This window comes from Empidonax traillii, unplaced genomic scaffold (assembly GCF_003031625.1).
Source record: "Empidonax traillii isolate 1590-97213 ecotype Southwest subspecies unplaced genomic scaffold, ASM303162v1 scaffold380:size670999, whole genome shotgun sequence".
NCBI lineage: Eukaryota > Metazoa > Chordata > Aves > Passeriformes > Tyrannidae > Empidonax > Empidonax traillii.
This window is the reverse complement of record NW_020955573.1, coordinates 259545-286912: the sequence shown is the minus strand read 5'-3', so window position 1 is coordinate 286912 and position 27368 is coordinate 259545. Positions and strand designations below refer to the sequence as shown.

Sequence of the window (27368 nt, the reverse complement as noted above, 5' to 3'; positions counted from 1 at the left end):
CTCAGTTGGGAAAAGCTCATTATTTAAGTACCTGATGCCCAGAATTATGATGGATGCTTTACCAGACAAAGATGGCTCAGACATCCAGGTATTTCGGACAAAACCAAGGCAGCTGAGATGCAAAAACACAAAACCAATATGAAACAACCAAAAAAACCACCAAGCAAGAATCAGCCATGGGATTCACAGTTTCTGTCCTTGACTGAAGATTCCTAGACGAGCAGCTTGATTTATTTTCCTTCTAGCTCTCAACCTATAGAATAAAAAACAACCCACCTTGGTAAATCCTTCTGTAGGTATTTCCTGCGCAGAACTTAAGGAGAAACTTTGAACACTGAGGACATGGAACTGCAGGTTAACAGGGACATTTCAGCCCCAGAGAGCTGAGGACCTTCACACTCAGTATTTTGTTTCTTTTGCAAAGGAACAGCTCATTTTTCTCCCCCATCACAATCCCTTTTCCCCCTCATCACCATGTGATCACTGGCCAAGGGTTGAACGAGGTAGAGCTGAACAAGACCCTCCCACATGTCACCAGCCCCCAGTGACACCATCATGAGCATGTTTGGGGTACAAGGAGGCAATAACTCTGAGATGAGCTCATAACACAACACATTTAATTGAAATAAAGCCATGGTACACCTCGATATATTCATATATGTTATATATTGTGCCATATGTACCATATATTACAACATATTTAAGAGGGGCAGTTTTCTAAACAAAGTACAGCCAAATCCACGTGGTTCCCATTCCAGATGGATTAAACTGAGAAACAAACCCAAATTTTAATAAAGTAACTGAAGATGACAACGAACTTATACTACAATCAATAAATATGTACATCTATGTATATACACACATGAAATGCAATACAAGCCTAAAAGGACCAATTTCCCTTTTCAGTGAGGTGAATTTCCAGTGATGGGAGAGTGAGGAGTGGCCTTAAAGTCAACAAGAACTCCCTCAGTTTATGGCAGGACACTGTAAAAGAGCTTGTTGGGGTGACAGTGAGACCTCTGCTCACTGCAAAGCAAATACACACAATTTTGTGTCTCTAATTTAAAATGAAAGCCCGGGTGTACCAGGCAGTGGTCTCCTCATGGAGCATTTCTGCACACAGGAGGTTGCCCTGGAAGTCCAAAAATATAATGGAGGGAAATACATGAATCCCTACAGTTCCTTTTCAGTTTGTTTCAAATTAAAATTTGTTTCAGATTAAATACTCTTAGATCCTTCCACGCAGAGGGGAAGGGGAAGAGAAAGAAAAATGTTGATGCAAAGCTAAAACTTGCCCTGTTGGGTTCAGCTGAGAACAGGAATTCAAAGGCTTGAACTTACCTGGAATCTCAAAGAAAATTACCCAAATGTGGGGATTTCTGTCCTCCTCAGGCCCTGTCCCTGGAGCTACCTGTGTGTGCTGAGCAAAGGGGTCCCACCTCTCTGGGCAGAAGTGCTCCAGAGCAGGGAGGTTTTGGCTCCCTCTCTGCTGCACCTTTTAAGAAGGCACTTTCAAACCCCCTCTGACCCCACAGCTGTGGCAGCAAAGATCATCTAAGACTATCTTCACAGCCTCGCTGCAACCAACCAACCATGTAAGAGGTATTTCCCACCTATTTAAGGGCTGGCACACTCATCTCCTGCTGTCACCACTGGATTTGGAGCTCCCTTACTTTACTTTTTGAGGTGAACCCCTCTTACATAAATTTTTGAAGATCAGCAAGAATACACTTCTCCCTTTTGATGCAGCTGTGCTAAGTTTTCATCAGAAGAACTGTGTCTAGATGTGGGACAGGCCCTCTGGTAAGACACAACACCTTATTTAATTGTCATTTACCTTTGGGCTTCACATGATGAATGTTCATAGCCAGGATCCATCAGTTCCCGAGGAGCAGAGGAGATCTTTTGCTGTTTCTGCTCTCTTTCCTCCACCCCCTAATAAAACCTTCTTTGAGATTATCAAGTTTTTCCCAACCTATGACCTAAATTCTCCCTGCTGTTTAGTCTATCCCTGCCACCTAACGAGAAGATTTGATATCCCACCACATTAAAACACCTTCCTTGCAGTTTTAGGCACTTTCAGCAGTTGTCCCAGTCTGAACAGGTTCATTTTTCCTAGAAATTCCTTAGGAATTCCCTCTCTGAGCCACTCCCTTGCATTGCTAACACTCAGCTCAGCATCTTTTCCCTGGGAAACACCCAGTGTTGAGCAACAAGACCAAGTTTCCCTGCAAACCACTGTCCATGCTGTCCTTTCCAATATGCATCTTATTTACATTATCTACACGTAGAGCAGCCGCCCAAGGAGGAGTCAGACCCCCCTGGGAAGGCAGAGCATCACTGGTGCCTGTATATCTCCAGACTCAGCCCTTTCCTCAGGTCTTTCCCCTCTCCCCAGGTCCCACCGGGTTGTGGTGGGGGGATGACACACACGGACTTCGATCGGTTCTCCTTCCCTTCCCGGACCTTTTCTGTGTTCCCCACTGTGGGAAGAGAAAAAAAACAGCAACTTGGATGAGAAACATTGATCTTTGTGGTCAATAGGAATGAGGAAATCCCAGGAGCTGCTAAGGTGGCCGTGTGCTCACTGGGGATGAGCTGTTCCACCCCAAGGATCACTTCTCAGTTATAAAACCAAAGATCAGTGTTTCAACGGAAGGAAACTCCCTAAACAAAGATAATTTAACCTCTGGTTTATAGTTTGAAATACATTACATATCTGGATCAATATCACCATCCTTTGTCAGTCCCCACCTGCAACTTTACAAAACAAAAACTCCCATCAGTGGCCGCCTCAGAACAGCTTTGGAAGGTGCAGGAGCACCTGGAATGTCACGTTGCCACATTAAGTGATTTGGGGTGGAGGGAGGGAGGGGATGTACATGCAATCACCCTGGAAGGGTTACAATCTCCTCCAGTCCTGTCACCAGGGTGTGTCAGGGGGCCACGGTGCTCACATTTTTCCCAGGGTGAAAAAAATCCTGCCCAGAAACTGTGATTTTGATCCCTTTGCTCTGCTTACGCTCATGGTTTCCTTCAGAAAGAAAACCATTTAAATATTCAGAGTAAACTGTGGATTAAAGCAGCTGCATGAGGCAACCTGATCCAGTAGGAGATGTCCCTGTTCATGGCAGAGGGGTTGGACTAGATGGCCTTGAAAGATCCCTTCCCACCCAAACTATTCCCACTGATCTTGAGTTGGGCTGAGAAGGAGCCCCAGAGCTGGGAAGGTTCTTCTTGCTCATTCATGATGCTCATCCATGGAGCTCCACTTTGTCCCCACATCCTCCCTGAACCTGTTGGGTCATCCCAAATGGAGGAGGGTGCAGGGAGAGCAGGGAGTCACCCCCAGGCCCCCTCAACTTACCTGTGAAGGAGCGGCAGAGCTTGAGCTGGGGGGTGGGATCACCTTGTGCCGAGCAGGAATCGTCCTTCTGGGACTGAGGGAGAGAAGGGCTTTAGTGCATTTATGGAGATGGCTACGAGTCTGGGAAACACACTCCTGCCTCATAAACAAGCATTTGCAATCCCCGAGGATTCCACTCCCATTTGTTTAACTTCTGCCATGAATCCACCCCTTCCCCCCCCAAAAAAAAAAAAGTATTGCTAAAAACACACTGAATGGATGGCAGGAAACATTTACAGACACTGATTTGTTCTGAGTTGGTGGAAGAGGTCTGGGCTCTCCAGGAGTGCTTCGGCAGGGAGGATGGGGCAGGGAAAGCAAAGCTGTCCCCAGGATGTGGCTGTTCCTCACCTTGGCTGTTCCCCACCTTGGCTGCAGGCCAAGGAGGCAGGTAACGAGCTGCACTAACGAGCTCCCTGTCCTTTCACTCCAGCGCTAATCTCCACCCTCCAGGACAAAACAAATAGAAATCCAAAGCAGGTAGCACAATGCTGCCTGGATTGTTCGGTGCCGCCGTAAACTGGGAATAAGTCTCTCACGCAGCTGCGATTTGGCAACCCGGTCCAGCAGCCCAGACTGCCAAAATAACTCTGGACACCTCCCAGCCTGGTTCGCTGTTTTGTTTCGGTTCGTTCTCCTCCCTCCCCTAACGAGGACCGCTGCCCTCCAGCCCTTGTTCTCCCTTTTATTGACCATTTTAATAACAATGCCTTCCCGGCTCCCTGGAAAGCCATTCCCAGAGGCATTTAACATTCTCGGAGCCTGCTCCATGAAAGGGCTCGGGCATAATTACCCAAGGCGATGTGTCATTTACGCACACGGCTCACAGGCAGCTCCAAATCGGCTCCTTCTGGGGGAGCGCACCTCGTGTTTTGGCAGAAGAAAAGAGGCCGAAGTTGCCTGGCTACAGGTGCGAGGATTTGCTGGTGTTCAGCGGTCAATAAAGGCCATCCCGGGTCTCGGCCCCCGCCCTGCCAGCCTAGGCTGTGCTGGAGCTCTGCCTAAAATAAAGGCGAGCCCCAAACGCGGGCGGCCCCGGGAGCCAGAGGGATGCGCAGCTCCAGGAAGCGGCAGCCTTCGGCAGGAATTTTGTCCCGAGGCGGAGGAAGGAGAACTTTCTGCTGGAAATAGATAGTCTTGGAGTTAATCCTCTGGGCTACAGTTCAGCTCTGAAGTCACCCCGAGCTCCTGCCAAGGTTTTTCTGCCTGGTGTAAATCATTTAACCTGCGCCGCTGGCTCCGGGGGGATGAGGACTGTGCTTTTCTTGCTGCTCCTCTGGGCTTTTTCCCGGTTTGCTCTCCTACCTCTGCTTGGCAGGGGCTCCAAACGCAGCCTAAGAACCCCCTCTCATTACTGCCAAAGCCCGGGTAGACACCTAAAGTGCAGGAGACTCCTAAAGCCACCCAGGAGAGGTGATTCATAGTCACAGAATGCTTTGGGTGGGAAAGGACCTTAAAGATCATCCAGTTCCAATGCCAGTCCATCCTGGCTGAAGCCTGGTGTTCACCCTGGCCCGGGCATTGCTTTCTCCTGTGGAAGGAGATGGATTGTCCATCAGCCAAGAAGAATTTGGCTCCTCCCCAGCCCGGTGAAGCCACAGACCCACAAAAGGAAGCTGTTCCACCCACCCCTTATTTTGTGGTGACTGACACGGGGGGGAAAGATCAGCCAGCACCTGATAAACTGTGAGATGAATCCAAGCTACAAGACCTTCATCTTTAATAGCAAAGCACTAACCAGCTTCATTAAGAAAGAAAAATATATATGTAGACCCTCAGCAAGCAGAATAAACGGGGTTTCTCCTGAACCAAAGGGATTCTTTAATTATTCCCTCAGCTGCCAACACTTAACCGACTGAATGCATCACCAAAGCTTTTTTCCAACAGCCTGGCAACAGAACTGCAGGAGTTTCACCAGCCCCAGAGGGGTTTCAGTGGCCCTTTGCTGAAAGTTCCTTCCCCATCCCTGCCTTTCCCGCTGGATGTGCAAACACAGTTGTAATGCTTCCATCTCGTGGTGAGATGCAGAACAGAAACACGTGGGGAGTGACAGCATCCAGTTTTGTTCTTGCTGACTCAAAACCGGGAAGGCCAAACCCTTCCCCTTCGGGATTAGAAAAGATCGAATATCTGACAATCAGAAAAATCTCAAGCACTAGCTACCTTCACTTTTCATTCATCTCTTTTTTTTAATTGTGAAAATGCCATTTTCTTGTCACCTTGACACGAAACTAAATATAAATAGCTGCTTTTTTTCCCAAAAATTTTAAGTATGGAGCTGCTCATAATGGGCTAAAATCTACTTTTTAGTACAGTGTTCCTTCTTTCTGCTGATAAATTCTGCAATCTGTCCTCCTACAGCAGGAAGTAGCAGCGTTCACCCACCCTCCTTAATATTATATAATATTATATATATAAAATTAATATCATGTTAATATTCCAGGGCTCTGTTAGAACATTTTCCCATCACTTTGGGGCACTGCCTTATTTCTGTTCACAGTAAAGCAAGAGATGTTCCTTGCTTTATTAGCAGATAAGCTGCTGATGTCACAAAATAGGCCTGGCTTATTTTGGGCACGGCTGGATGGTTCTTGGCTTAGAGTCACCCTTGCAGGTGTCACTGGGATCAGCTCCCAACATTTAGTATCTCTCTCTTCGAGGCCAGGTTGGGCAGGGCTTGGAGCAACCTGGTCCAGTGGAAGGTGTCCCTAACCGTGGCAAAGGATTGGAACTGGATGGTCCTTAAGGTCCCTTTCAATCAAACCGGCATTTTCCACCCTCAAACCATCAAACACCATCCACGAGTCAGAGACAGTGAGTTCTACTGCCTTTGCCATTCCCCAAAAACATTCTCTTCCCCGAGAGCCCAGCTGTCAGAACGCAGAGGAAGAGGAGAAACAGCCTTCCCAAAGCTCCTAAATTTGCCACCAGATGCAGCAGCAAAAGGGGAAAGCGGCAGCCCAAGGGTTAACAATCAAATATCCTTAAAGCAGGAACGTCGTGCTGAAAATCAGCCCGAGTTTGATGTTGCTCTTTTGAAGTTTAATTATACCAAATGTTCTACAGGAACATGCCATGTTCTTGCCTATCTATTTTGAATTGTAAGTACCAATCAGCATGTAAATGATCAAATTAAAGCTTTTAAGTTGTTTGCAAGAGCTGGAGCACCTTTCTGTGAATGAAGGGCTTCGAAGCAGCAGCTTTTGGTGCGTTGCTGCTGTTCTCGGTGGGCTCCTCCACCACTGGCATTTCCACAAGGAAAATGGAGTGGAAGAAAGCCCATGACAGCCCCAAGTTCTTGTGCTGTCATGGAAAATTACTGTCTGAAGAAAAGTAATCTATTTCTTTTTCAAAGGTCATTTTGTTCTCCTTAATGATGGAGCCTTGCTGCCCAGGTTAAAGATCACAGTTCCCACTTGGACAGTGTTCCAGCCATCAGAACTTAAAATTTGGAGAAGTGAGTGAAATTTAAGGATGGCTCAGCAATCACTACAAGCACCAAGCCCGACAGGGCTCAAGAAGTGTTTGGACAACACTTTCTGGTACATGGTGGGATTCTTGGGGCTGTCCTGTGAAGGGCCAGGAGTTGGACTTAGATGATCCCTGTGGGTCTCTTCTAACTGAGAATATTCCATGATTCTACAGTGCTGCTGACCTGGAGGTTTGGGAGCAGACTCTAGCAGGGGTTAAATGCTTTTCCTCTAAAACAGGAGTTACAGAGGATGGGAGGAACTGAGAAGATCAAACCTGCTTCTTATGCACCATCCCTGGACTATTCTGTCTTTCCATGAGAAAACTGGCCCAGCTTCTCTCTCATTGACTTCCAAAGAAGTCAGGAAAAGCTTTCAGCACAGACATTGTATTCACCTTGTTTCTCTCCTGATTCAGAACATGAGCCAACCCTGCCAGCAATAAATTGGGAGAAGTTTTGGTTCTCCCAGGAATCCCGTGAGCAAAACTTCCCTCTGTTTTCTGCCCAGAACTGTAGCTGCTTTTAAAAACAAAAATCCCACCTCCAGAATAAATAAGAAAGCTCTCAAAAATGCTGCAGTCCTTTCAAAAGAGTTGGGAGGAGGTGGGGAAGCACTAAACAGCTTCAACTGTTTACAGTCCATCTGGACCACTGACAATGGGGGAACCAAATTCCTGCCTTTGATGAAATTGCCCAGAAAACACGGGAAAAACAGACCTTGGAATGCACAGAGTGAAGCCCAATTAATAACATTTGCTCAGTAAATAACCTTCCTAGCATGGCAGGCTGTGTTCACGAGGCAGTGGATGGGGCTGTGCTCAGGATGGCTTCTTGGTTTGGCAGGAGCTGGGTTGGGTTCTTCTGCCTCAGTATTTCCTACTCACTGGAATGCACTTTGGGATGGAGATACCCTTTTTTTTTTTTTTTTTTTAATTTAAGGTACCAGGATTTGTCTTTTAAAGGAAATACCCTCAGCAATAAACAGGCTGCAGTTCCACCTGCCCAGGGAAAGCAGCCTGGGCATGATCCCTGCTCCCTCTTACCTCCTTCCTGGAGCTGCCCGCATCGCTCCCGCTCACTTCCACGAGGAGGCTCTTGTGCCGGAGGATCAGGATCTCCTTGGCATGTTCCGAGGGCTCGGACTCTCCTGGCAGGGTGTGCCTGTTGTACGCCGGGCCCTGCAGGGGGGACCAGAGGTGAGCTGGATGTGGGACCATCCCAGCCGTCAATGCACTGCCTCCACCCTGTAACCATCCCTCCTGTTTGTGGGGATAACCTGATCCATGAGAGGTGGGGAGGGAGGGAAAGCCACAGAGGGGAGATGGGGGCTCCAAACTCTGCTTTTTTTCAGGTGAGATCACCCAAGAAATCACTGAGTGACAAGACTGAGATACAGCTCTGACAGTCCAGGTAACACATGGAATGAGTGCAGTGACTCTGCTGGAGGCACCTTCTGCCCCAGCCCCACAATATCTTATATCAGCCCCACCTTCCTGTATAGATCATGCAAACAACAGGAACCATAAATCCTAAAGTGAAATCTCCCACTGAAATCAGTGGGAGTTGGGATAACTCTGTCACTACGAGGGGTGAGGCTGCATTTGGGCAGGAGTGAGTACAAACAGGAGCTGTGCCTTTATCCTCATCCCCTTCCCTGCGTCTAGAGGTTTCCTTCCTTGCTTCCCTTGGCTCAGCAGAGGGACAGGAGGGGGTGGCTGATCCCCCTGTGCTGAGTGCCCACACCAGCCCCATCCCCAAGGGCTCCGCATTCCGCGTGTAATCCCTAAAACAAAGGCTTAGGTGGATTTTAGGGATAAGGCTCCATGTGAACAGCAATTACCATGCACAGCCCTGGACATGATCCCTGAGTGGTTCTGTAAACAGCAAGCGGGGTTTGTGCTCTTTAACCAGCTGTACCAGTTCCATGGCAGAACCTCCGCACACGAATTCCCACTCACAGCTCACCCGCTGCGTCCTCTTCCACGGGGAAAAGTGCAATGTGAGGATAACCCATCCCTGCTCTGCCCTGTCAGTAAACCAGGAGCTGCTGCTGGATGTGCCTGAAGTTCCATGTGCTCCTCCTTTCTCCTTTCTGCTGCCGGGTACTGATGCCGAAAATACTCCGGGAAATTATAGGCTGACTGGGTGAACCTTTCAGAAGCTGTCATGTGCAAACAGAAATGTGCCACTGACTTGGAAACTGGATCTGGCTCCACACAGCCAACTATTCTCTGCTCACAAAGAGACATCATGGGTAATTATGGAAATATTCATAACATCTGCTCAGGCTGCTCAGATAACTGAGGTAACTTGTGCTGTTGGACAGTTAAAACACAGATGGAGGGAAAAGTTATACCGTTCTCCTGATCCGGTACAGGTTCCTCGCCAAAATTTCCTGCATGTTATCCAGGAGATCAGGAGTCTGAGTATCCTCCAGTTTTTGGTCTGTTCTGACAGTCCTGTCATTGCTGTTGCAAAGAAAAGCAGGACCTCTTATTTTAAGAAGGGACACAACCAGTGCACCCCCAAATCCCAGTACCCCCAGCAGCCCTTTGGGATCCCACCACAGCCAACTCGACCAACAGCTCATCCTTGCAGAGGAGGAATTTGGTATTTGCATCAGAGCTGTGCTGTCCATGAGCTCCTTGGTGGATAAAAGAGCTGTGGCAAGAGCAGAACCATCAGTGAGGGGTGAAGTGCCCATTCTGGCACTCAGACACTCATCCCTGCTGTCCCACCAGGGGTTCCTCCAGGGCACTTCACGGTGCAAACCCCTCAGAAATTGGGCAAGAGCCTTTTCCTCAGAGCACCATTTCCATTAACTCAGGTGAGCCTCCACGTCATCGGTGTCAGCAGATCCCCATCCACCCCTTCCTTTGTAACACCCACCCACTGACCCTTAGGAGATTTAGGAGGTCTCAGAGGGTTTTACTCACAGCAGGGAGGGGTGGGCAGGCCCATGGCCCAGCCGCCCAGCCTCTGCCAGCTCGATGGCATGTTTCCTCTCCAGCTTCTCGTAGAGCAGCACAATGCTGGACTTGGGCTGGTCATATTCCCTGAGCAGGATCTTCTGCAGGTATTTGCTGTTGAAATATTCTAATCTGGATGGGGACAAAGCAAGGTGGGTTTAGTCTGCTCCGGGACTCCCCAGCACCAAACCAGACCTGAGCAAGGCAGCAGGTTCCTAGCCCACAGTTGTTCCATATTCCATTATATTATATTATATCCCATCACTCTCTATCCAGCCAAAATATTAAAACCTTCCCAAGTGCAGTAAAAATTCCCCCAAATGCCAAATTTAGCATGAACTCCACTCTAAGTCCTGCAAGCACATGCAGCAGCCCTGCATTTAAACACTTCCAAATTCCCTTTTGAGCCATTTCTTCTTGCTTTCAGCTCAAATCACAGAATCATTCAGGTTGGAAAAGACCTCTAAAATCGGTATCTCTAAAGGAGTCAGGATGCTCCTCTGTAGCAGTGATTCCCATACCCTCTAGTGGCACTTCCAAGCATGGGCATTCCGAAACAAAAAAATCTACCAGCTGCATCTGTGCCTGCACAGCCAAGGAATTAAACCTGGTAGATTGTTATTAGTATATTTTATGTTATTTGTGGAGTTTTTTTTTTAAATATCACTGTGTTCCTTTAAGTTTTGAAATGTTCAAACTACCAGAATTTAATGAAAATTGAACTTTTGGCTGCAGAAATGTATAGAGATCCTCTGTAATTTCAGCCCACAACAAGCAGTGCTGCAAACTCGTATTTTAAATGTTAATTTTTAATGTTTTAATGTTAATTGCCGAGCCTGGGTTGGGGAGCTCAGCTCCCACGTGGCCAGACAGGCAGGAGGGCACAGGCAGGGCTGGGCTGTGTGTCATGGCCATTCCACTTCCAAAAGATTCCTTTGGATAATGAGGGACAAGCAACACAGGACAGAAGAAAGGATCTTTTTAGGGTGATGTACCAGAGGTATCTGCAAGCAGGGAAGCACCCCAAGAACCTGGACCCACCTTGGACAAGGAAAAGCTGCCCCTGTGTCACCTCCCCTGTGCCACAGGATTGAACAAGGCTCAGCTGCCCACAGCAGAAACTTCGGGAATACAGAGACCAGCCCCCTTTTTTTTTCCTACACATGTCCACAGTTGTATTTTGGCACATCCTTACTTGTCTTTCCAGTAATACTGTCCCCAGTGTCCAGATATATCTTCAATGCCAGCCAGCAGATGATCCAAGAACTGAAGAGAAGAGAGGATTTGGCTGTACCCCAGGGATGGACCCAGCCAGCAAACAGCAAGAGCCACACACACAACACAGGGGATGCTGCCAGCTCGGAATATGGAGCTGGGAAACAAGGAGAGGGGTTTTGGGGTATTCCCAACCTGTCACCCACGTGGATCTGTTGGTTCTGGAGGACAATAAGTGCTTTTCTTTCAGGTCTGGGCAAGCAGAGAATAAATGCTGAGGGACATGAACCTGCACCTGGTACGTGCAGGATGGCTGAGGGCCCACATGTCCTGCCCACTGGGCCTTGAGAAGCAGGAAATGCTCCTACTGGGGTTTTTGAGGACAATTTGACTCAGGAAATCAGGATATAAATGCAGATAACTCATAAATTATGTTTTGCCTTGAATACTAAACACTGCCTTCCCCCAGACACTTCCCACTAATCACTGGCCATATTGTGCCTCATACAGAGGTTTTTATTATTGTTTAAAATATTAAAATTATACTAAAAATCCCAAACAGGTTGGGGTTTTTTTATGTAGAAGTTAAATCTTTGTTGTTTACCAAACTGTTTTCCCTTATTCTGGCATCTCTAAACTGGGAGAGGGCTCTGCTCTGCTGCCCCTCCCCACTCAGGAACTGATGACCCTGGAGCTTCCTCCAGCTCTAACTGGGATTTTTAATTATTTTTTCTTGGGTCAGAGACAGAAAATTTCAGAGTGGCTCCCTCACCCCTGCAGCCTGGTGGGGTTTAGTGTGCTTACATTGGCAGCTGCATATTCTGAGGGCCTCCAAAATATTGGAGGGAACCACTGGAGCGCCCCATCCCTGCAAGTGTCCAAGGTCAGCTTGGACAGGGCTTGGAGCAACCTGGGAGAGTGGAAGGTGTCCCTGCCCATGGCAGGGGGAGGGATGAGATGAGCTTTAAGGTCCCTTCCCATCTGCCCCATTCTGTGGCATTAAACCCACACACGCTGATCATCTCTCCTGTGAGGAGCAGTGTCCCGTCCATCCAGATGGAGAAATAAATTTGAGGAAGAAAGCTGTCCTGGCTGCTGCATCCCTGATTTCCAACTATCTGCATTATTACCTTCTCAACTTAATTGGTACACGGCCATTTTCAGCTCCCATCTCCTAATAAACACATCCCCAGAGATGATTTACTGTTCACACAGCAACAAAAGAAGAAAGTCTTCTCTGTTCATGGCAGGAAAAGACTCTTCAGCCTCTCGAGCTGTTCTGTTCACCTCAGACAAAGCCCTGCAGAACACCCTCATTGTGAGGGTGCCAAACAGGTTTTGTAAATGTCCTCAGCCCCAATGGTTTTATTTCTAAAGCAGACAATGACGATAATATTGCTTGAAGGAGCCAAACCCACAGGAATGTGAGCGGGATTGAACAGTTGGATTCAGAAATATCCTAACTGTGCCTTGTATGCAGATGCAAATGCAAAGCATCGGCTGGATGTGTGGAATCCCTTGATCTCCTGGAGCTGAGCCTCCCTCTGAAGTCCTCTATGACTAGAAATATCGATGTTTGGATGGTGAGAACAAGATGAATGAAACCCCGAAATCCCACCTTTGGGTTATGGATTTAGAATCATGGAATGGTTTGGGTTGAAAGGGACCTTAAAGATCATCTCATTCCAGCCCCTGACATGGGCAGGGACACCTTCCCCTGGACCAGGTTGCTCCAAACCCCATCCAAGCTGGCCTGGAACAATCCCAGGGATGGGGCATTTCAGAGGTTCCCTCCACCCCAACCTTATTCTCACTTTCCTGATTTCTTTTTCAAAAATATCCAAACCATTGGTCGTGATGGGATTGGAGAACACGTGGAAGATCCCAACCTGGAAGCAACCACGTCTCATTTTCTTCCTTTCTCACTTTCCAGAGAAGCAGAAAAATTGGAGTTTAGTCAAAGTTTAAAGTTTTGAGTAAGGGATCATCTTTTTCTATCATGTTTGTGCACTACCTGAGGGAACATCAGTGTGACCGGTGGCTGCTCTTCCAAAGCAAACAACAACCCATGGTTAGGAAGCTGCACAGGACTTCCAGCCTCCAAAGGGACTGACCTGAAGAGGATTTCGGTCAAACTGCAGATCTGTTGGGTCCCTGGAGACACACCCATCTTGGAAGGCCCATCCTATGAGCAAAGATATCAGAAAGCTCTGGCCACGTGCTGACCCTTACCCGGATGTGGATCTGCTCTCCCACCGTGGGAGCACTCTCCCTTTTCCTCTTGACAGCCAACAGGTCAACCAGAGGGCGGATGGTCATTCCCTGCAAAACAACCACAAACACAAAAATCAGCCTTTTTTCCCCGTCAAACGTTCCTGGTGGGACAAAACCACCAGCGCGGGGATGGGCCGTGTTCTGCTGCCTGAGCCAGCACCTCTCACCTGCTCTGCTTTAGTGGCAAGATACGACCTGCAAAGCTTCAGTGAGACCAGAAACTGTTCTCCCAACTGCAAACCAAACACGTGGTGTGCTTGTGGGAGCAGCCTGTCAGCGGGAGCTCACGTGGAGAATTTGGGATGGGGGAGGCACAGAGGGAACGCTCCCCTCGCCTCGTCTGGCAGCTCAAGAGCCCACAGAAAGCCAGCCAGTAATTTCAAGGTCAAACCTGTGGCCTGCTGTTGCTTGTGGCCTCCCAAATGGAGAGGGGTTTGGAACGATCAAAGTTCATACGCCTGAAACAATGATAATCCCTGAGGTTTCTCAGCATGGAGCCTCCGCCAGCAACTGTCTGCTCACTTCTGGAGCTTTATTTGTCACAGTCCATTACTCCAACGACCTCTGATGGCCAGCCAATGGCTAAGCTTGCTAATCAAAGCATCCACCTGGTGGGAAGGGTCAAGGAAAAAGTTTAATGTCCTTTAAGCATCGTGAGGGAATTTCCAAAACGCTGCCGTGGTGTGTTTCTTAGTCTGGCTTCGGTATGAGATGACTTTCCTAGGACATGTTTACAGCAAAAATGATGGAGTAGTTGATGTTTATGACTTCTAAATGTCACAAATGCTGGTGCAGAAGAAAACGGAACACATTTTTAATTGAAGAAACAATTCATGTGTCATTTTAATAGCTAATAGCGATAAAAAACGCATTGCTATTCGGGGTCAATAGTACAGGACTCACAAGTTCAGAAATAAGAGATATTACAAAAATTAGGTGGAGACTATGCAGCTTGTCCTCTTGGACAATCAGTTGCAGTTGTTTGCATTTATAAAGCAGCATTCAGGATCATTATGGGAATCCCACGTCCCAGCACACCTGGAGGTCCCCAGGGATGCTCCTCCACTCACTGGGGACAGCTCAGCCAAGGACATCCCCTGATGCTCTGTCGTGGCCCACACAACCTTTTCCACCGCCTGCCATCCAAAGGGGCAACGTGGGCAGCAAACAAAACCCACTCACCTCTTCACAACTCTCATATTTGCTAAGAATTCCATGGCAGGGGTCACAGGTCACAAAGTTGGGAGAGCGAACTTCAAACGGAGAGGACAGTGTTTCATTTCAAACCACAGTGAGAGGCAGGACAATGAGGGCTTTTTGTGACATTCCAGCCAAGCCCACAGCTCCTTGGAGGGCTTCCTGGTCTACATGGCTCATATCCAGCCTGCTTGGAAGCGCAGAGGATTTGACAATTGCTCAGTCAACCTTCTCAAAATTATTAACCAGGCTTTTTGTGGGAAGAGCCTTGTGCAACTGGGTTAGAGAAGCCAAGAGAGAGGAGTTTCCTGGGTTGTGCAATGCCCTGATAGACCCATGGGTGGACAAGCCCAACTATTTTACAGGATTGTCCCTCCTCTGTAGCAGCGTGGTCAAGATTTCCAAATAGAAGGAAGTGGGTTTGTGCTCTGACAAGATGCTTCGCTGGCCCAAACCAGCCTAGAAGGGCCCAAATCATCTCCCCCTTAGTTCCTGTCCTATTTTAACACAGACACCCCCCACCAAATCTGTGTTGAGACCACTGTGAACATAAAGAAAACTCACTGCACAAAACAACAACAACAAGAATGTCCACTATTCACAGAAGTTGTTTCTTACCCAACGTTTCTCTTGTCCTTTCCACCCCCAGGGAGGAGCACCCTGAAAAACCCTGGGATATTGAAGATTTCCACTCCTCAGTCCTGCAGCCATCGATGTGCCTGACAGCAGTGGCACAGACTTTAACCCAGGTTTCTGAAGGTCCATCTTAGTTCCTGCCCCTATTACACTTCCCCACCTTTCCTGTGCTGAGCTGCACCAATATCTTTCTGCCTCAGCTTTTGGGCAAGTTTCCTGATTTTTTCCTCCCCTGTTCTAGTGGTGGCCTCAGTTCCCCTTGGCTCTGCAGGTTCCTGGAGCTCGGCAAAGCCTGGCTTTGCAGACACCACCTCCCCAGTGAATGGCTGAAGGTCAAGGGGTCGCTCTGTCCACACGTACCCAGGGGGGACCCTGTTTAACTCTCACCCTCTTGCAAGGGGGTGACATCACCAGTCGAGCTCTGAGCTTACACAAAAGCCCTTTTCCCAGTCCTGGGAAGGATTTCCCGAAGCCTCAGCAGAAAGGAGCTGCTGCCTTAGAACAACCTTTGTGTGAGGCTCAAGAGCGTCTCTGCATGAGCAGACGTGCCTGGTGACCGGGTCTTTTCAATTCCTGACCCACATTTGCATCTTAAAACTTGTCAACCTCTATCTAAGGCTGCTCCCCCCAGCCCTGGCCCCTGCTCTCTCCTCTCAGGTTGAGGCTGTGCCCTGCGGGTCCTGGTTCCAAACCCACCAGCACGTCCCACTCCTGCACCACTTTTTCAGCTCAGGATGAGCTCAGGTGGATATGGGGAAGCAGAGAGTCAACCCCAACCCTCCACATTGCCCAAGTGCCCAACACACCCACTGAGGGCTTCAGTGAGCCCAAGGAGAAGGAATTTGCTCTCAGGGTGATGCTCAGCCGCAGAACCCCTCATTAGTTGTCACCACGAGCCACCATCTCCCCAAGCCCCAGAAACCCCCTCTGTTCCCTCCATCCCAGGGCATGAGAAGGGCAGTCCCGGGTCAGCAGCTCCACGTGGACCTCATGTCCTTGACCAGGAGCTCCCAGGGAGTTTTTCTGCACAGCACCTTTCCCAGACCCCCGTATCTCACTTACTTCAGCCCTATGGAGATCCACACCTAATTTTTTGGGATGCAATGTCAGCTTTGCTCACTTAAGCATGAGAGGACCCCAATTTTTCCACCACATCCTCCTTTAAATGTGGTGGAAACCGTTTCCCCCCCTTTGCCAGGTGTATTTCAGAGAAGCCCTTGGAGACTCGGCTGGGCAGAGAAGAGCAGGGAGACACATCCAAGATCCCTCAAAGGTTGCAGGAATGGTTTTACCACTAGATGTCACAGCAATGCCGAGGCTGCTGCTGCTCCTCCCGAGCCCCGGAGCACCAGAATTCCTCACAAACTCAGCCCTGGAGCCCCAGAACTCCTTAACAACCCCAAACCTGAGGGAAAGGAACCCTCTTCATGGTACACCTGGAGGGGTCCCAAGTCGGAATGGATTCAAAGTGTTGATTTTACCTGCACAAACACGGTGAAGAGGATGACAACGGTGGTCGCTGCAATGAAGAGCTTCTTCCTGTGAAATTCAGGGAGCAAGAAAACCAAGGAGAAGCAAATGGCCCCCCGGAGCCCCCCGTAGGCGATGATGAACTGGTCCTTACTGGTGATGGTGTTCACGTGGAATCTGTTCACAAAGAAAGTCAGCACCAGAACCCCTGGAAGGCAGGAGAGAAGACTGAGGCACAGCAAACAAACAGAACAACTGGATAAAACTCATCATCTTCTATTCCGCAGTAAAATATCGTGGGATGGCTCAACACGAACCAGGAGGAGCTGCCCAGGGTGTATTATTACCGGTGTGCCACTGGAGAATTTTAATTCCAACCTGGTCCAACAGGTTGGAATATGATTTGTCCAGACAAAAATTAATCCCCCACATATTTCTGGTTTAGGGGATTACAAATATTGACTGGCCACAGTCCTGAAACATTGATTTATTCCAATTAGTGACAACAAGTGACTGAATTGCTTGGGTTATAAGTGCTCTGGAGGAAAATCATCAGCAACCATTTAGCCACGAGCTGCCTTCCTCCTTCCAAAAGTTTCCCAGCAGTAGCTTGGATAAATAGCTACATTCCACCTGTGTTAGTGTTATTCCTTCCCCTCAAAGATTTATACAGGATGAATTTAAGGCTGTGTGAGGTGACACAGCAATTGCTGTGATTTAAAGCCATTTGCAAAATACACAAACAGATGCAGAAAGGTACAGAAAGTCAGGCCTTACATCGGGAAGCCGTGATTTCCATACCAATGGATGTGATAAACATCTTATTTCCCAAAGATTAACGGCCATTTTGAGAAGCGATGGCACAGCCTGACACTGAATTTTGTCAGGAATTAGCTGTATCCACAGCACTGTTGCTTTTCTAGAGGATGTTTGTAAAAGAAATAAAAACAGTGTGCTTGTACATATCAAACATCTTCCCACACACCTACAGCTACAAATATCTGAATTTTGAGTGCACATCGGACCATTTTGAAGAAAACAAAAGCTGGGGATGTTTGGGAATAACTCAATTTACTGAACCCTGGAACACCTCTCCCATCTCCAGAGCTCCACAGAGCTGGTGCCCAGAGCAGTTCTTCAGTATCAAGGTTCCTTGAAACTTAAAACCCAACCAAATAAATTAAAAAAAAGCATTCCTTGGATCACATCTGCACCTACTGCACAGCTCAGGCAGTGCTGATGATTTAAAGGAATAAAATTTACTTGAGTTGATATCCTGGCCTTTGTCTTCATTTAATCCTTCCTCATAAATTATTATTAGCGTGCCCTAAACTAATTCAAGGCCAGTTTGCTGCAAGAGATGACATACAATTAATCACTCTGAGCAGCGTGGATTTTCCTCTGGAGATACACCTTGGGAAAGAGCAGGAGGAAATCTCCCCAGTGCTTGGGTAATACAGGTGCTGTCCTGCAATGGTTGTATTTTCCTTTTTAGATGCTCTTTCTCATATCAAAGTGACTTCCCAAACTTCAGCAGAATCGTTTCTCAAATATTTAGGAGCACTGGGGGGGGCGTCCTGTGAAGGGCTGGGGTACTGCCTGCACACTAATCCCACACCCAAAAGCCCCCAGTTCCTGCAAGTACAATTCCAGTGGCACCTCCCATCTCAGGGTCAGTGCCTCCAGCAGCTCCAGAGTCGCAGAACTCTGGGATTGTTAAGGTTGGAAAAGCCCTCCCAGATCATCAGGTCCAACCATCCCCCTAGCACTGCCAAGGCCACCACTAACCCACGTCCCCAGGTGCCACATCCACACGTGTTTTGAACACTTCCAGGGATGGTAATTCCACACCTCCCTGGGCAGCCTGTTCCCATGCCTGATCGCCTCCCAGTGAAGAAATTTTTCCTAATATCCAAACATTAATTAATTATTAATTAATCCAGATCTGCTGGATGGCTCTGAGAAGGTCAAGTTCTAATCTCCACCACCATCTCCAAGGCAGGAGTTTCCCAGCCCAGCTTGGAGCAGCCCCTGCCCAGTTCTCACACTCCCAGCTCCCCAACAGCTCCCCAGGAAGAGATAGGGACCATTCAGATCATGTCCAGTCCTGGTTTGTGTGTTCTTCTTTAATTCCCAGGGGGATTTTGACCAGAAAGAGGGTTTTCTCCCCTGGCTGCAGCCTGAACCTTCCCTGGTAACATCCCACATAATTTGAACTGCACTCAGAAGGGCTTAGAGAGAATTTTTGGGGGCTTTTGTAGCATTACTACATTCTTTATGTCTTGCAGTGAAGAATTTTTGAGCTAAGGAAGTCAAACTGGCTCAGAACTCCTTTTATCTGAGCAAATAATTTAGGAGAAAACCACTCAATGGTAATAAAACATTTGAATGTACAAATAACTAATGAGCACATTTCCAAGGATGGTGCAGTTATTAAAACAAACCTTGGCATGGATTAGCAGCTAATAAACCCCATTCTGCCCTGTCTTGCTAATCATGGCCCATCCTATTTATACAATTTCCTGAAGTGCCTGTCAAATTCGAGTTCACTGTTTGACTCAGTGGTTTGTAAACAAAATCCTGTTGAACGTCTTTTAGCTCTCAAATTCCTTGCCAAAAGTGGGTGCTGTTACATTCACAAATACAGTTAATATACAAAAATATCCATAAACGAGGAGACAGGCACTGTGCACTCATTAGGTGACAGCACACTGTGAGGTGAAGGGAGGTTCAGCCTCTCCAAACACCAAATCAGCTCAAAATGTAACTGGGGGTGACAGAAACACAGAGTATCCATTTTTCTGGTGATTTACAATGCATGAAAATGGGATCCCAGGGAATTCTGGGACCAGGGTTTGTGTTTTCATTGTAACTGAGGCTAAAGAAACCCTCGAGAGAGTCATCAGGAGAATATTTTCATGCCTTTCTCTCTTCTTATCACCAAGTCCTGGTGGCTTTATTGCTCTGAGATTGGTCCAACACTCCAACAGGTTTCCCAGGGAGGCTCTGGAGTCTCTATCCATGGAGATAATCAAAATCCACCTGGACACAGCCCCTGCCACAAAGCACCTGCAATTTCCCTCCTGCCATGAGGATAACAAGGGACCAAGATGCACTGAAATGGAAGAGGAGATCGTGGCCACGGAGGAGGGATCAAAGACAGAGATATTGATAAAATGTCACAAGCACTTCTATTTAACACCAGTGAGTGCCCAGAGCAGGAAACTGCAGTACAGTGAAAGACTTAAAATTGAGGGGGATGGATGAGGGAAGCATTGGCTGGGATGTCCCAGCTCAGGCCTTGCATTCCCATCTGGGATAATCCCACATGCAGAGCGAACAGGAAAGGATGACGGAGGGGCAGGAGCGTTCTCTTATTTAATGAAATCACATTTTTCACTCCCATAAACAATAATACACATTAAAGACTAAAATGCATAATTAGCCCTACCTAGAGCTCTCCAAACGAGGCAGAAAATGACAGTGAAGCAGATGTAGGGCCAGTTCCACTCGTGGTTTTCTCCAATGGTGGAAACTCCAAGGAAGATGAAGATGAGGGTGTCACTGACGCTGCTCCACATCTTCATGAAGTATTTCACTGTGGTGTGGGACTTCAGGGAGATGTTGGCCTCCACATAACGCTTCATGCCCATGGCACAGGCAATGATGCTGAGAAAGTTAAAACAAGCAATAAATTTTTCTACTTAAGCACTGAAAGTCAACTCACTGTCATTTATAAAAAAAATACATTTCATCAAATCTTGGATGCCTGCAGACATCTCACTTCTTACATGAAGGACATCAAGGGGACCACCAGGACAATAAAATATTTTAAAGGTTTCCAAAACTGTCTGGATCTGGTTTTGAACAGATAAAAAACTCCTCACCTGCTGCATTTGATCAGAGCACACACCAACACCTACAACACCCAACCCTTCCCATCACAACATGCTGGTCTCGGTTCTTTAACTCTGCCAAACTCTGCCCTTGCAATTGCCTCGTAATTTTTCATGGATAATTGGTTCTTCAAGTTCCAGGGAACATGTGGCTAGTCTAATTCATCAGCTTTCCAAATCAATACATTTTAAGGCCAGCAATCCTAGAAGGTCAAAACAATCGAGCACTCCAAGCATCAAAGCCCCATTTTATTATATTTTAATCAGGACTAAAATATTTCATTCTAAATATTGTAGCAGCAACAACAAAATGGTTCTAAATTTCCAAGATCTGATTTCCAGGGCTATTTTGTAAGGCATCCGCATTTTTATTGCATTAAAAATGGGAAAGGTGAGATGCTCTCGCTGTGGAAAGAGATCCTGAGTTATCCAGCAGCGTGAGACAAGGATTCAAATCCTTTTTTCACCAAATGTTGTTTGAATTCACGTCTCTCACCTCTTAAGAAAATGTACAAATGCTTAAAGATATTCCAAAACTGGTCTGTTTTGATTTATCCTATTTGGACTGACCCTCTTTGCCAGAAAGAGCAGCAGGGATTGAACCACAGCCTAAAAAACACAATAAATTCTTCAGTTTCTGTATCTGCCTCAATAAATAGTGGGTAAAACACTTCCAGCCAGAAGCTAAGAAATCCAACAAGTATTTATGAGCAAGTGACTTCCAGAGCTGTGGTTTGGGAATGCTGATTGGAGAATGGATATGGGGTCACAACAGGGACACAGAGAGGGAATAAACTTGACCTGTCAGGGCCTCAAAGATGGACATTGCCACCAGGACAAGGGAAAACAGGGAAAAAGAAATGGGGGGAGGAGGAATCAAACTTCCCAGATTGGGTTGCATTCACCATTTTCATATTTTTGGGGCTATGCAGAACTGATTTTTTTTTTGCCAATCGAATCATTTTCCAGTGAAACAAAGTGCCAAAAGCTGGTTTTTATAATCCAGTATTCCCCGGGCACGACGGGGAATTGTTTGAACTCCAGATATGTAAGAGAGGCATTTCTAATTTGGCAATTAGAAGGGCACAGGGCAGGAATCAGCTGCCTTTGCCATTGTTTGGCTTTAGGAAAAAATGCATTATTCAAAAGAACAGCAAATGGGTTCCATAATGGGTACAGCAGATTGTGATTGATGGAAGGAGACACCATTAGGATTGAATGTTTTCTGCTCCACGATGATTATGCAGCATATTTATTTCACTGTTCTGTCTTGCACTCCTATAAATAGGCTTTTCCTACCTATTCCCAGAGCTAGAATTGTTTGCAGGAACACTCGAATATTGCTCCTATTAACCAGCTGAGGAAACAAAATCTGCAAGACACGGGAATGGTTTATATCCAAAGCAACATCATTAGTTTTAAAACAGATCTCCCAGATCCTCCTGTGCTGAGCTCAGAACCCACTTCATTTTATCATTTTCTTTTCATCTCCATTATTCTCAGCTGCACAGTTGTTTACACTGCAGCTACTGATGCAGGCTCAGAGCCTTTGGGGGAATATTAGAGGGTTGTGATCCTCAGCACCAGCTGACTCAGTTTTGGTAGGAGAACCAAACACAACAGATTTCAGCCCACAGGAACCAGGAGGGCTGGATCACTCTGGTTTTCATCCCCCTCTGCTTCCCAAGGTGAGATTCTGGTGAACATTGGGATCATTATATCTAATTTTTATCTCAGCTCTACCAGGGAAACGCACAAGATAAGCACAAAGCTTAGTTTCTTAAAACTGAAGGATCTGGCCCCAAATCCTTTGTTTTATTGAAAGACCTACCCAGTAAAAATAAAAATAAATTAATTGAATGATCTCTGTCAACTTTAACTGAAATCAGGCAGACTTCCAATGTTACTGGAGACAGGGAGGTGCTGGATGAGACCCTCAGGAGCCCAGACAGATCCATGAGCTGTATCTGAGCTTCTGGTGCCAAGTCCCAAGTTTCCATTAGATCTCTCTGCTCCCAAAGGGCAGGAATATTTCAGGCTTCAGCTCCACAGGGAATGCAGAGCTCCCACCCCGTCCCTCTCTGCTCTGTGCCCACAGGGGCTGTGTACCCTCTGGGAGCACCACCCAGAGTGGGCTGATGGCAGGACGTGCAGATGGGGAGGGGGATGCAAGAGCAGACGTGCTGCAAACCAGGACCAAACCTTTCCAAGGATCTGACTAAATCCTTGTAACCCTTCCCATGTTGGTTTTGACTGGGCCACACGGAAAATAACTAAGTAAGCCAAGAAAGCCTCCCCTGGCTCTGCCAAACCTACTCAAACTCTCACTGCTTGAACATGCAGGCTTTGCAGACAAAAACCATGGAGCTCAAACAAACATTCCCCAACAACCTACATAAATCCTCCAGCAGGACTGCTGGTGACTTGCAATTTGATGTGTAATTTGGGAAACGGAGATGCACTTGCAGAGGCCTCTGCCACGGGCTTTGATCGCTCAGATTTCCAGCTCAGCAGAGTGGAAAACTTTGCCTGATATTTTTTCAGCCAGGGAAAGGACATTTTCAGACAGGACAGATTTTTTTTTTTTTTTTTTCCTGGACAGGAACTCACGCCACAATCCCCGAGAGGTGGAACATCTCCGCGGTGAGGTAGGACAGGTAGCTGTAGAGGAAGACGAAGAGCGGCTCGATGACGCGGATGTCCTTGGTGAAGCGTGTGGTGAAGGCAGCCGTGAACCCAAAACTCAGCCCCACCAACACCCCCCCCAGCCCAACCACAAAGAATTGCCCGACTCCTGCGAAGACATCCACGCTTTTGATGGTTGGCATCTCACAGAAAGAGCGGAAGAGCTTGTAGAGCACCTTTAGGGGGGAAAATGAAAGAGAGAAACGGGTGTTGATGAGACATTCGGCAGACACCAAATGCACCGCTGGCATTTCTGACAGTGCAGGGTCACCATCCTTCCCTGAGGTCTGGGTCCTGCCAGGGGCCTGCTGTGGCACTCCTGGGCATTTCTGTCCCCAGACATATAAACAGATGTTCACCCCAAAGCTGCTCAGGACCTCAGGACAGAGAACTGGACCAGGAGCCCTCTGCTAGAAGAGGCTGCTGATGCCTTTCCCTCCGCTAATCAGAGAACCCTTAAGGTTGGAAAAGACCTCCAAGGTCACCGAGTCCAACCATCAAGCAGCACCACTACCATGTTCCCCACTAAACTATTTAATCAAGGGCCACATCCACACATTTTTTGAACAGTTTCAGGGACGGTGACTCCACCACTGCCCAGAACAGCCTGTTCCTACATTTGACCACCCTTTCCATGAAGAAATTTTCCCTGATATCCAATCTAAACCTCTCCTGGCACAGCTTGAGGCTGTTTCCTCTTGTCCTGTCCCTTGTTCCCAGGGAGCAGAGCCTGATCCCCCCTGACTCTCTCCTCCTGTCAGGGAGCTGCAAAGAGACAGAAAGTTCCCCCCGAGCCTCCTTTTCTCCAGGTCAAGATGTCACACCCCAGCCCACCCTTCCTTTAAAACATTAAAGGACCACTAAACCCCCCAAACCAGGCCGGCCCTCACCACTGTCACGGCGTCATTGAGGAGGGATTCCCCGAAGACCAGGATGTGCAGCTTCTCGTTGACGTGGATCTCCTCGAACACGGCCAGCACGGCCACGGGGTCCACGGCGGCGATGAGGCTCCCGAAGAGCAGGTTGTGGAGCAGCGACACGTCCTGCAGCCGGAAGGCCCTCACCTGGCAGATGCCGTAGAGGGAGAAGCCGATCCCAAACACGTTCCATACGGTCCCCACCACGGCGTAGAGCAGGATGGTGCCGATGTTCTCAAAGAAGGGGCGGCTGGGCATGAAATAACCGGCGTCCAGCACGATGGGCGGCAGCAGGTAGAGGAAGAAGATGTCGCTGTCCATCACCGGCGGGGATCTGTCGTTCAGGCCGTAGATGATCCCCCCCATGATGAGCCCCACGAAGATCAGCAAGCAGCTCTCGGGAACCACAGAAGGCAGCTTGTTGTAGAGGTGGAACCCTGGGAGGGGATGGAGAGAGAAAAACTGGGTTGTCTCACCTCGTTGGGTCAGGAGATCCCCCGTTCTCCCACCGTCAGCAAATGACAGCCTGGAGCAGCAGAAATAAAGGCACCCAGTGAAGGTGAAGTCGCTCAGAAATATATATATAAAATATATGTGTCTATGGATAATATATATAATATATATATTAATATATATGTAATATAACTATATGAATATATATATAAATATATAGAATAGATAATATAAAATATACATATTTTATATATTATATTACTCATATTATTTCTATGTATTATTATATTGATATTATTGCACTATAATAATATTCTAATATAATTTATTATATTATAGTATAATTAATAATTGTTGTAAAGATAATTATAAGAATGTACACAGCAGCACAGATGTTATATAATATTTTATATTTACAAAACATATACTTAACAATTATATATTATGTAGAATATGATAGATAGAATTATATAATACATAAAATTATATATATAGTGTTATAGAAAGAAGTATACATATAAAACACAATATTAATATTTTCCAATAGTGGGCTGGGCACATTATCTCAGGTGCCAAGACTGGAGAGGATCTGACACCAAGGTCACCCCTTCCCTCCTCACCCCATCCCTGCTCCCCCTGTCCAGCCCTCACCTATCTTGGCCAGGGATGCCAACATGATCCAGAGGGTGATCTCGAAGGGCACCTGGACGTGCTGATAATCCAGGGAGAAGAAGGTGTGCTCTGAGGACTCGTTTCCCGGGGCCTCCTCAGCTGCCCAGCTGATGTTCTCCAGGGTCACGTCCTCCAGCAGCGGCTCCTGCAGGGATCCCACCCCGGGCACCTGGAGAAGGCAGGAGAGCAAGGACCCAGCCAGGACAGCAGCTGCTCCCTGCTCCTCCATCTCCCTGGATGCCTCTGGCTGCTCCCAGCTGGTGGCTCCAGCGGGTGAGTAGTTGGGAATGCTGTTGGACACACACACATCATGTGGGTGGCTGCAAAGGGAGGAGCAAATGCTCCACCCTCCTGGACTCCCCTCCCTGGTCCATCAGCTTCCAGCTGGGAGATCCCACCGGAGATTCGCACCCTTTGGAAAATAGAGGCTCCCCCTGCGGATGCTCCCTTGAAGGAAAGCCTTGTCAGCCCTCAGACCAACTGCACAAAGGGCATTTTAGTCCTAACTCGGGGCATTTTTTTGGCTCTCAGTCTCCCAAAAACCCTTCTCGGAGGGGAAAGAATAATCTTCACTGTCAGAGCAGACAGACCTGACACAACAGGTCCCATAAAAAAGCCCCGTCCAGAAACAGCTCCATCTCACCGTGTGTTTCCCTGGATTTCCGCAGTGCCCACCCAGAGAAAACACGGCAGTAACACTTCTGGTAATCAGTTTTCATCAGCAAATCATGCAAAGCACCCAGTCTGTTGTGCTAAGTACAGAGTTGCAGGGATGGAGGTCACCTGTTCAGGTGGAAGTCACCTGCAGGGGACAAATAAGATCCAACAGTTCCTTGAAGCTTCTTCCTATAGGAAGGATTTACAGGAAAAGTTCCCTTCATTTCTCTTCACCCCTTGAAAATGGCACCAAAAACTGAGCTGCTTCAGAACAGTTGGAGAGATGGAAAAATAAAATTATTTGCAACAGCACTGAACAGATTTTAATAAAAAACCCAACATAAGGGGTCAAATTGCTCTGCTGTGAAGTTCCTTTTAGGTTGATGATGTTTCAAGAGGGATAAATTTAGTGCAGAGAACACAAGCAATTAAAACAGCGGCCCGGGGCTGTGTCCAGACTGATCGATGGTCTATTTGCTCCCTTCAACCACCCAAATGACACCAAAATTGAGCTGCCAGAGACAGGTTGGTGACCCAATTCCGTGTGGGAGTCACAGTCCAGCATCACCCAGATACAGCTCGTGGGCCTCAGCAGCACAGGAGCTCCCTGTTCCTGATGCCAGTTGTGAAGGAAGAGGAGGATAAATTTTGGAAGACGGAGGAGATGCAGAGATACCCTCCCTGAGTGACCTCTTTCTACTTTATCGTGGGTAATTTGAATTTCACAGAATCACAGAATGGTTTGGGTAGGAAGGGACCTTAGAGATCATCCAGTCCCACCCCCTGCCATGGGCAGGGACACCTTCCACTAGCCCAGGTTGCTCCAAGCCCTGTCCAACCTGGCCTTGGACACTTGCAGGGATCCAGGGGCAGCCACAGCTTCTCTGGGCAACCTGTGCCAGGCATCACCACCCTCCCAGCCAAGAATTTCTTCCTAATATCTCACAAGGGATCACTTGTTACTGTGAAGGAGTGAGAACACAGTGCTCTTAACAGCAATTAAGAAGTAATTAAGAAATTACTCAGCCAGAGCAAAGAGCAGTGGAAGCTCTGAGCCTGGGCTCACATCCCAAGCCATTTCCCACACCCCAATATTTCCTCTTCCTGCTGAAATATTTGGTGCTAAATTTAAGAGTTTGAGGACTTGTTCCATTTGGTGGCACAGAAGTTCTGACAACCTCCCGCCCCCCTCCACCCCCAAACAATCAATTTTTTTTTTGCTGTTCTTGAGGGGAAAAAAAAGGCAAGAAAATTAATATTCACCTACATTTCCCTTAAGCCAAAAATGTCACCTTTGCATCTTGGAGGGGAAAAACAAACAAACAAACAAACAAAAAACACAGAGGGGAGCTCAGCAGGGCTCTGGAAAGTGGTTTTGTTTGTAGAAACAACATTTGTTTGACAATGGAACCAAAAAAGTGGGACAGTACCTGGGGAAGATCAGCAGAG

The 27368-nt window shown here is 47.5% G+C and overlaps 1 protein-coding gene across 1 annotated transcript; it reads right to left on the bottom strand.

Moving 5' to 3' along the window:
- Positions 1–1216: 1216 nt before the first annotated feature.
- LOC114062052 (sodium/hydrogen exchanger 2-like) lies at positions 1217–25900 on the bottom strand. Its single transcript, XM_027893084.1, has 13 exons — positions 25853–25900; positions 25242–25431; positions 24111–24574; positions 23146–23396; positions 20091–20308; positions 16651–16847; positions 13295–13384; positions 11043–11113; positions 9815–9979; positions 9235–9346; positions 7922–8056; positions 3368–3434; positions 1217–2483 (listed from the first exon to the last, which is right to left on the bottom strand). The coding sequence occupies exons 1-13, from the start codon at positions 25898–25900 to the stop codon at positions 2338–2340; spliced, it is 2154 nt and encodes a 717-aa protein (XP_027748885.1). The 3' UTR covers positions 1217–2337.
- Between the last annotated feature and the right edge of the window lie 1468 nt (positions 25901–27368).

Bases quoted from the DNA above. Each gene is read 5' to 3' on its own strand.
- LOC114062052 (XM_027893084.1), bottom strand. From the start codon at position 25,900: ATGGAGCTGTTTCTGGACGGGGCTTTTTTATGGGACCTGTTGTGTCAG. The intron at 24,575-25,241 runs GTGAGGGCTGGA...ATCCCCTCCCAG, and splicing joins GGCATCCCTGGCCAAGATAG to GGTTCCACCTCTACAACAAG. The intron at 16,848-20,090 runs GTAGGGCTAATT...CCTGCCTTCCAG, and splicing joins CCTCGTTTGGAGAGCTCTAG to GGGTTCTGGTGCTGACTTTC.